At 44.5% G+C, this 10,688-nt stretch overlaps 1 protein-coding gene across 1 annotated transcript; it reads left to right on the forward strand.

The window, feature by feature from the left end:
• The first annotated feature begins 17 nt into the window (after nucleotides 1-17).
• Nucleotides 18-10,498, forward strand: LOC109888987 (putative pre-mRNA-splicing factor ATP-dependent RNA helicase DHX32). The gene is made up of 11 exons (XM_031823583.1): nucleotides 18-488; nucleotides 1,402-1,595; nucleotides 1,802-2,174; nucleotides 2,289-2,522; nucleotides 2,645-2,738; nucleotides 2,822-2,971; nucleotides 4,042-4,233; nucleotides 8,713-8,853; nucleotides 8,995-9,185; nucleotides 9,319-9,509; nucleotides 9,994-10,498. Exons 1-11 carry the CDS (start codon nucleotides 222-224, stop codon nucleotides 10,166-10,168), a joined length of 2,202 nt encoding a protein of 733 aa, XP_031679443.1. The 5' UTR covers nucleotides 18-221; the 3' UTR covers nucleotides 10,169-10,498.
• Nucleotides 10,499-10,688: the final 190 nt, after the last annotated feature.

Below are 10,688 nucleotides of genomic sequence, written 5' to 3' on the forward strand. Positions count from 1 at the left end.
CCATCATGGCCTCATCTGTTGGGACTCTTCGGGATTAAGTGGCCACATGACCAATCCATCCTTCACTGTTTCGCCGGAGCACGTTTAATTATTCAGGCTCCCCCGCTTTGAGCAGGGCAGAGGCATTCGAAGCCATTTTATTTAGCTTGAACAACCTACTTTTAAATTATATAAAATCACTAAACATTCTTCAAATTCATTTTTGAGGCTGTTTCTCAACCATGGCGCAGGGCATAACAACCGGAGAGTATTGGGAGGATAGAGTAGCCTTCGAAACAGAAGGAGCAGGTCAAGAACATGTGGAATATGATGATGTTTTGGAGTTTAATACATTTGACGGACTACCCTACTCGTCTCGATATTACACATTACTGAAGGAAAGGATGGCTCTACCAGTTTGGAAAGCCAAGTGTGATTTCATGGACAAACTGGCCAACAAGCAGTTTGTTATTGTCTCTGGCACGGCAAAAACTGGCAGAAGCTGTCAGGTGAGTTGATTACTCTCTCTTCTGACAATAACTAGGTTTTATCTAACGATACATTGAGTATAGAAAACATTAAGAACACCTGCTCTTTCCATGATATAAACTGACCAGGTGAATCCTGTTGAAAGCTATGATCCCTTATTGATATCACTGTTAAATCCACTTCAATTAGTGTAGATGAAGGGGAGGAGACAAGTTAAAGAACGATTTTTAAGCCTTGAGACAGTTGAGATATGGATTGTCTATGTGTGCCATTCAGAGGGTGAACTGGCAATTCAAAAAATTTGTCTTTGAAAGGGGTATGGTAGTAGGTGCCAGGCGCACTGGTTTGTATAAAGAACTGCAACGCTGCTGGGTTTTTCACACTCAACATTTTTTCTTGTGTATCAAGAATGGTCCACCAGCCAAAGAACATCCAACTGTAGGAAGCATTGGAGTCGACACGGGCCAGTTAGCATCCCAGTGGAATGCTTTCGACACCTTGTAGAGTCCATCCTCCAACGAATTGGCTGATCTGAGGGCAAAAGAGTGGGGGTGTATCTAATATTTGGTAGACTCAGTGTATATTTGTAATACATAATGACTATGGGTTGCATCCAAAAAAGCGCTCCTTTCTCACAAATTGTGCACTTGTTCAATTCCCTTCGTGGATTTGAAAGAAAATGACTAGTATAAGGGATAGGTGTATTGTGGAATCTCCCTCTAGTCTAGCCCATGTCTATACTAATCCAATGTTTTTACATGTGTGAGAAGTACTGAACCAATGCACACTTCAGGAAAAAAGATTGTCCAACTGGTAAGTGAAATGAGGGGTTTAATGAATGCTCTCATTATGACTGAAGGATGTGAGTAGAGAAAGAAGAATCTGTTTTGACAGTGTTTCATGTTCTTATCTTTCTTCCTGTGGCATGCTCAGATCCCCCAGTGGTGTGCAGAGTTCTGCCTGTCTGTCCAGTACCAGAATGGCATGGTGGTGTGCACCCAGGACCACAGGCAACACACAGTGGATCTGGCCCTGCGTGTAGCTGATGAGATGGACGTCAACATCGGCCATGAAGTGGGCTACAGCATCCCTCTAGAGACATGCTGCTCTAGTGACACTGTTCTCAGGTCTGTAAACACTATTTAACACACTGCTCACACACTATTTCACGCACACAGACACACACACACTCTTTCTCAAACACACATCACCCCCCTCTTTCCAGTTTTTATTTTTAAAGAAGTGAACATAAGAGTTGAGGGGCCTCTTTTCAGAGGCTCCATTGCAGCTTCCCAGCTCTAACTCTGAACATATCCCTTCTTCACCACTCCAGGTACTGCACTAGCGACATGCTGCTCAGAGAGATGATGTCAGACCCCATGCTGGAGCACTACGGTGTCATCGTCATTGACCAGGCCCATGAGAGGACGGTCAGTACAGACGTTCTGCTGGGCCTGCTCACAGACATCGCCCTGCAGAGGCCCGAGCTCCGTGTGGTGCTCCTCACAGCTACACACCCAGGACCCAAACTACTGGGCCACTACAGGAATGTCCCACTGATCCAGCTGGAGGGCGTGTGTTCAGCGGAGGCTGTGTATACTGGTACCAGCCACAAGGACTACTTCTGCTCTGCCCTGCGACTGGTTCTGGAGATACACCACTCCCAAGAGGAAGGGGACATAGTTGTGTTTTTGGCCACAACTCAAGTAAGATCTGCTTAAAATGTAATATCCTAGTCTACAGTCTGGGAATGTGGGAGAAGCCATACCATGACAACTGTTGCTTGGAGAAAAGCTTTTCCCAACCTTCTCTCCTCTTAGGAGATAGATCTTGCCCGCGATATCCTCCATCGCGAGGAGGTCAATACATCTCCACATCTAGGGGAACTTCTTCCTATCTCGGTGCACCCTGGGCTGGGTGGGACTCTGCCCATGCCAAGTGAAGAGGACGGCCGGTGCAGAAGAGTCTTCCTCACCTCCAGTCCAAACGAAGACCTCTTTTGGGCTGTGCACAAGCTGAACTTTGTCATCGATGCCGGTGTCCAGAAAAGAAATGTGAGTAACATATTGACGAATAGTTATTTTAAGAGAAGCTTTTTAGTAACTACAATGTAATAAATTATAGTTAGTGGTGGTTTATTTAAATGAATGAATGTCTGTCTTTCCTCATTTTCTAGGTTTATAACCCTAGGATCAGGGCGAACTCAGTCGCCATTCAACCTATCAGTAGGAGTCAAGCAGAGAGCCGCAAACAGCTTGTAGGAACAACAGGTATGACGAAGACTGAAATCAGTATCAGTATTACAGTCTGGAGAGTTGTGTTCTTGCTAAGCTGAGCGCATCACTTCCCGCAGGGAAGAGTTTCTGTCTGTACCCAGAGGACACACCCCTGCCCAGCGAGACACGCCCCCACATCCTGGAGTCTGACATCACGTCCACCGTGCTCTTCCTGAAGAGGATGGACATCGGTGGCCTGGGCCGCTGTGACTTCATCGACAGGCCAGGTACGGCGAAACAGGCTGAACATGTACAGGGTCTTTCTTCAGCATTACATTTAATGTATCTACAGTACCAATGTGACAGGACAGCTAAATGTATACATACAGAATGGAGTGATACATCAGTACAATGAAATTACATCCATAATGCAATAATGTCCCTTGATTGGTTGGGTTGGCATAACACCAGTGTTGTTTTGTATGTAGGGTTTTGAGCGCCATGCATCCTGTAGAGAGACATTTTGGGTTGAGATCAGTTAGTTAGTTTGGCCTGTGTGGTATTGTGTTCCATTGGAGGGCGGTGAGCCGTGCGTAAGCTAAACTGACAAGCCTTGTTCTACCGGCATTGTTTTCAGAGTTGACCTGCTTCTGTGAGATCTGGCTCCCTGGGCCTAGTGATGCAGCAGAGGCCATGGAGTGCTAACACTCATTAGAGATAAGAGCTTAGCCAAGCTCTCTCTCTCTCTCTGTGTGTGTGTGTGTGTGTGTGTGTGTGTGTGTGTGTGTGTGTGTGTGTGTGTGTGTGTGTGTGTGTGTGTGTGTGTGTGTGTGTGTGTGTGTGTCTCTAAGCCCTGCCAAGCACTACAGCTTAATGGTGTGCAGCAGGGCAATGTGGGCATTCCACTATAAGCCCCATGATTGGATGACATTTAGATTGAAAGTGTGTGCTAAATTGGTGTGTGATGTTATTATTATAATGTTGTTGCTGTTGTGATGCTGTTTCGCAGGATTAGACTATTACCATAATGACCATAACGTGACCATATATTTCAGATGCTTATTGCGCTGTATACTCTAGTTTTATTGTTGAAAACATTGTCACGTCCAGAAGTGGCAGTGTAAAGCAAAGCTTCTCAGAACATTTATTTTGCACAGTGATTCACATCTGATATAAGGATATCGAGGATTAAGATTACAATCAATTTAGCCTGCTGTTGTACAACCTTACCAAATAATCTGTTTTACAAGATTGTAAACAAACAGTTTTCAGATGATTATCTTTATGAAGTCAGATACTTCACAGTTCTGTCATGCACAGTTTAGATTCATATCCACGGTTGTGTTATTTCCACCAGATCCTGAAGGTCTGATGCAGGCTTTAGAGGAACTGGACTACCTAGCAGCCCTTGATGACGATGGGAACCTGTCAGAGATCGGCATCATCATGTCTGAATTTCCCCTGGAGCCCCAGATGGCCAAGACACTACTTGCCTCCTGCGAGTTTGACTGTGTCAGCGAGGTGACCACCATCGCCGCCATGCTGGCAGGTATGTGGGACTTCAACTTGTGCTCTGTGTTCTGTATACCACATTAAATATTCATGTTACCATACACACCACCACGCTGTCGTCATACTGGCGCATAACCAAGATGGCATAGCAGTTCAGACGTCTTTTGTCCTCGTCTTGTCGTGTCCTGTATATATATATATATATATATATATATATTTACTACTTTTTTCACATACATTTTATTTTTATTTTCCATCAACTCATCTTGAAAACACTCTCCTGCAACCCGCCTCACCAATTTATATTTATAAAAAAGTATTATTTACCTCAAATCTGTAATCTTCCAAGAAGCTAGCCAGAAACTCCAAGAAGCTAGCCTGAAACTAGCCAGAAGCTAGCCAGGAGCTAGCCAGAAGCTAGCCCAGAAGCTAATCCAGAAGCTAATCAGAAGCTAGTTCAGAAGCTAGATAGCTTCTTTACTGGCAAATCGTTAGTATTCAGCTAACCACGGTTTGTGGTCATCAGCTATCCTTTAGCTGAAAATCTATCGCCAGTTTTGTAAGGCGCAGCGCGGCTCGGAACATACCGGACCAATTTTTCTCTCCATGTCCCTGGATTTCAACTGCTCTCTGGACATTCATACCCGGATCTCACAGCTAGCTAGCTGCTATCCGTGTGACTATCGGCTTTCGTCGATTCCGGAGCAAACATCAATTATTCCGGAGCTAGCCAGCTCCGTCAATCACTCCTGAGTTCCATCAATCACTCCTGGGCTGCAGTCACCTATCCGGACCCGTTTTACTGCCTACGCGGAGCCCCACCGGGCCTTCACAACTGGACTGCCGACGTTATCTACCCGAAGGAGATCCGGCTGGCTCCTCCGTCGCGACGTTACCTGAACGCCCATCTGCGGCCTGCTAACCGTTAGCTGTCTTACCGGCTGCTATCTGAATAGACAATCGGACAATTTATTTATTTTTATTATTATTATGTTTTCTTCTTGGGCCTCTATAACTATATCTATTGTTTTTATTTTAGTTGTTGTTGTGTGATTTGGATTAATCCCCTCTACCACACGGAGCCCCACTAATCTACTGACGGAACGCAAGAGGTGGCTAACAACAGACCTCCATCCTATGCTAGCTTGCTACCGATGGCCTGGCTAGCTGTCTAAATCGCCGTGACCCCCAACCAACCTCTCCACTCACTGGACCCTTTTGATCACTCGACTAAGCATGCCTCTCCTTAATGTCAATATGTCTTGTCCATTGCTGCTCTGGTTAGTGTTTATTGGCTTATTTCACTGTAGAGCCTCTAGTCCTGCTCACTATACCTTATCCAACCTATTAGTTCCACCACCCACACATGCAATGACATCTCCTGGTTTCAATGATGTTTCTAGAGACAATATCTCTCTCTTCATCACTCAATACCTAGGTTTACCTCTACTGTATTCACATCCTACCATACCTTTGTCTGTACATTATACCTTGATGCTATTTTATCGCCCCCAGAAACCTTTTACTCTCTGTTCCAGACGTTCTAGACGACCAATTCTTATTGCTTTTAGCCGCACCCTTATTCTACTCCTCCTATGTTCCTCTGGCGATGTAGAGGTGAATCCAGGCCCTGCAGTGCCTAGCTCCACTCCTATTCCCCAGGCGCTCTCTTTTGACGACTTCTGTAACCGTAATAGCCTTGGTTTCATGCATGTTAACATTAGAAGCCTCCTCCCTAAGTTTGTTCTACTCACTGCTTTAGCACACTCTGCCAACCCGGATGTTCTAGCTGTGTCTGAATCCTGGCTTAGGAAGACCACCAAAAATTCACCATATGTGAACTGATTGCCCCCCATCTATCTTCAGAGCTCGTGCTAGGCGACCTAAACTGGAACATGCTTAACACCCCAGCCATCCTACAATCTAAACTTGATGCCCTCAATCTCACACAAATTATCAATGAACCTACCAGGTACCTCCCCAAAGCCTTAAACACAGGCACCCTCATAGATATCATCCTAACCAACTTCCCCTCTAAATACACCTCTGCTGTCTTCAACCAAGATCTCAGCGATCACTGCCTCATTGCCTGCATCCGTAATGGGTCAGCGGTCAAACGACCTCCACTCATCACTGTAAAACGCTCCCTGAAAGACTTCAGCGAGCAGGCCTTTCTAATCGACCTGGCCGGGGTATCCTGGAAGGATATTGATCTCATCCCGTCAGTTTTTAAAAATGCCTTCCTAACCATCTTAAATAAACATGCCCCATTCAAGAAATTTAGAACCAGGAACAGATATAGCCCTTGGTTCTCCCCAGACCTGACTGCCCTTAACCAACACAAAAACATCCTATGGCATTCTGCATTAGCATCGAACAGCCCCCGTGATATGCAGCTGTTCAGGGAAGCTAGAAACCATTATACACAGGCAGTTAGAAAAGCCAAGGCTAGCTTTTTCAAGCAGAAATTTGCTTCCTGCAACACTAACTCAAAAAAGTTCTGGGACACTGTAAAGTCCATGGAGAATAAGAACACCTCCTCCCAGCTGCCCACTGCACTGAAGATAGGAAACACTGTCACCACTGATAAATCCACCGTAATTGAGAATTTCAATAAGCATTTTTCTACGGCTGGCCATGCTTTCCACCTGGCTACTCCTACCCCGGTCAACAGCACTGCACCCCCAACAGCAACTCGCCCAAGCCTTCCCCATTTCTCCTTCTCCCAAATCCATTCAGCTGATGTTCTGAAAGAGCTGCAAAATCTGGACCCCTACAAATCAGCCGGGCTAGACAATCTGGACCCTTTCTTTCTAAAATTATCTGCCGAAATTGTTGCCACCCCTATTACTAGCCTGTTCAACCTCTCTTTCGTGTCGTCTGAGATTCCCAAAGATTGGAAAGCAGCTGCGGTCATCCCCCTCTTCAAAGGGGGGGACACTCTTGACCCAAACTGCTACAGACCTATATCTATCCTACCATGCCTTTCTAAGGTCTTCGAAAGCCATGTCAACAAACAGATTACCGACCATTTCGAATCTCACCATACCTTCTCTGCTATGCAATCTGGTTTCAGAGCTGGTCATGGGTGCACCTCAGCCACGCTCAAGGTCCTAAACGATATCTTAACCGCCATCGAAAAGAAACATTACTGTGCAGCCGTATTCATTGATCTGGCCAAGGCTTTCGACTCTGTCAATCACCACATCCTCATCGGCAGACTCGACAGCCTTGGTTTCTCAAATGATTGCCTCGCCTGGTTCACCAACTACTTCTCTGATAGAGTTCAGTGTGTCAAATCGGAGGGTCTGCTGTCCGGACCTCTGGCAGTCTCTATGGACCTACCCGCCTGTCCAACATCACTACTCTGGACGGCTCTGACTTAGAATACGTGGACAACTACAAATACTTAGGTGTCTGGTTAGACTGTAAACTCTCCTTCCAGACCCATATCAAACATCTCCAATCCAAAGTTAAATCTAGAATTGGCTTCCTATTTCGCAACAAAGCATCCTTCACTCATGCTGCCAAACATACCCTTGTAAAACTGACCATCCTACCAATCCTCGACTTTGGCGATGTCATTTACAAAATAGCCTCCAATACTTTACTCAACAAATTGGATGCAGTCTATCACAGTGCAATCCGTTTTGTCACCAAAGCCCCACCATTGCGACCTGTACGCTCTCGTTGGCTGGCCTTCGCTTCATACTCGTCGCCAAACCCACTGGCTCCATGTGGCTCCACTGGCTCCATGTCATCTACAAGACCCTGCTAGGTAAAGTCCCCCCTTATCTCAGCTCGCTGGTCACCATAGCATCTCCCACCTGTAGCACACGCTCCAGCAGGTATATCTCTCTAGTCACCCCCAAAACCAATTCTTTCTCTCCTTCCAGTTCTCTGCTGCCAATGACTGGAACGAACTACAAAAATCTCTGAAACTGGAAACACTTATCTCCCTCACTAGCTTTAAGCACCAACTGTCAGAGCAGCTCACAGATTACTGCACCTGTACATAGCCCACCTATAATTTAGCCCAAACAACTACCTCTTTCCCAACTGTATTTAATTAATTAATTAATTTTGCTCCTTTGCACCCCATTATTTTTATTTCTACTTTGCACATTCTTCCATTGCAAAACTACCATTCCAGTGTTTTACTTGCTATATTGTATTTACTTTGCCACCATGGCCTTTTTTGCCTTTACCTCCCTTCTCACCTCATTTGCTCACATTGTATATAGACTTGTTTATACTGTATTATTGACTGTATGTTTGTTTTACTCCATGTGTAACTCTGTGTCGTTGTATCTGTCGAACTGCTTTGCTTTATCTTGGCCAGGTCGCAATTGTAAATGAGAACTTGTTCTCAACTTGCCTACCTGGTTAAATAAAGGTAAAATAAAAATAAAATATTGCTGACCTCATACAAAGTGAAGTCATGTCAAACCTCACATATACTTCAGTGTACAATATTGATGCACTAACCCTTTCTATCATGCTGCCTCTCTCTTAGCACCAAGCTGCTACCTGGTCCCCTCAATGGAGTTGAGGCTAGAGGCCTCTCAGTGTCACCTTAAGTTCCAGCACCCAGAAGGAGATCACTTCACCCTAATCAACATCTACAAGGCTTTCAAACAGAACCAGCAGGAGCCCTGTGAGTTCACATAGGCCTACCTTTAGCCACAAACAGCTTGAAGAAAACTAGGTTCAAATTGGCCATAGACTTGTCATTGATTGATGCTTGTAATGTACATTATTCAACCCTTAAATTCCTCTCTGGTTTGGCGTGTTCCAGTTGTCAGTGTGGAGAAGTGGTGTCAGGACTACTTCCTGAGTCTGTCTGCCCTGCAGACGGCTGATGCTATCCGCTCTGAGCTGACTGACATCCTGAGGAGGATAGAGCTGCCTGTCTCCATGCCTTCCTTTGGTTCCAAGGGAAACATAATCAACATCAAGAGAGCGCTATTAGCTGGCTTCTTCATGCAGGTAATATGGCTTCTACCTTCTAGCATTAGATATCTATTGAAAACTGCTAATACTATGACACTTGAAAAGGTACACTCTACCATTTACTTGGAGTGATTATAAAAGACAGATACTGTACTGTTATGACTTTCAGGTGGCGAGGGATGTGGACTCATCAGGGAATTATTTCATGTTGACGCACAAACACGTGGCCCAGATTCACCCTCTCTCTGCCTACGGCACCAAGACGCCCAAACTGGGCCTGCCGGAGTGGGTCCTCTTCCATGAGTACACCTTCTCAGAGGACAACTGCATTCGCACCGTGTCCCACATATCACCAGAGGAGTAAGTAGACTAGGTCTGCAGATCTGAAGTAACCATTTGTGAAAGATAAACATCAACAAAACAAACATATTATATAAAAAATATAGTATATCAAAGATAATATCCCAAAAAATAATATGCTATAATCATGTGTAGATTCAAATAGATAACTACAGATATTCACTTCAGGGAGAGACAAGAGTTCCCAGACACTACATTCCATTTTGGCCCAGGCACATTATAGTCAGATTGTAATTGGAAAGGGTCTTCTTAATCCTGTCCTTAAAAAGGGATTATGGATAGCACAGCTACAGTACGGTTGTCTATGATAATCTCAAACTCATTCAATTCCCACTTAGGTTGCTCTCCGTAATTGCAGGTGACCCAATGTTCCTGTGCTATGTTAAATGTGCACTTCAAGTGCAAGTGAATAAGATAACTGTGTGAAATCAGAATGGAAATCCAATTCACCAATGATTCCCACTCCCTCCCTCCCTCCCTCCAGGTTCATTCAGATGGCTCCACAGTACTTCTTCTTTAACCTGCCTCCCAGTGAAAGCAAGGACATCCTCCAGAACATCTTAGACAAGGGAGCTGAACACTACAAAGCAAAGAAGATTAAAAAGAGCCCCAGCCTAGACAGCATACCAGAAGTCACAGCTAGTTGTGTCATACAGTGATTGTGAATGCCTTGGATGGGGATCTCTTTAGAGGCAGAAACGCCCTACTCATTCCCTGGTACATTATATGATCATGCTCACCAGTGTTACCTTTGTCATCTCTCCAGTGTTACTTTTGCGTCAATGAAACTTAGAATCATGTCAAAATGTCAGGCTATAAAAATTCATAATTCCATTTGTTAATCACTTGCATTTATATATAGGAAAAAAGTGACTGTCCAGATTTCCAATGCGTTTGTTTTAGTGATATTTATATAGACAGTCCATGTACCTGTATGTGTGTTATTTTTTGGAACTTGCACTTTAATAATAAATACACCTCTAAAAATGGATGTTTGTGGAGTGCTCAACCTGAATGCACAACTAGTAAAACAAAAAGCCTATTTTGGGCAGTCCAAAAGCTGGGTGGTTCGAGCCATGAAGGCTGATTATCTGACAACCGTGGTATGTATACCACAGGTATGACAAAAGTTCTTTTTACTGCTCTATTTACATTGGTAAACAATGTATATTAGCAATA

This window comes from Oncorhynchus kisutch, linkage group LG4 (assembly GCF_002021735.2).
Source record: "Oncorhynchus kisutch isolate 150728-3 linkage group LG4, Okis_V2, whole genome shotgun sequence".
In the NCBI taxonomy this organism is placed as follows: domain Eukaryota; kingdom Metazoa; phylum Chordata; class Actinopteri; order Salmoniformes; family Salmonidae; genus Oncorhynchus; species Oncorhynchus kisutch.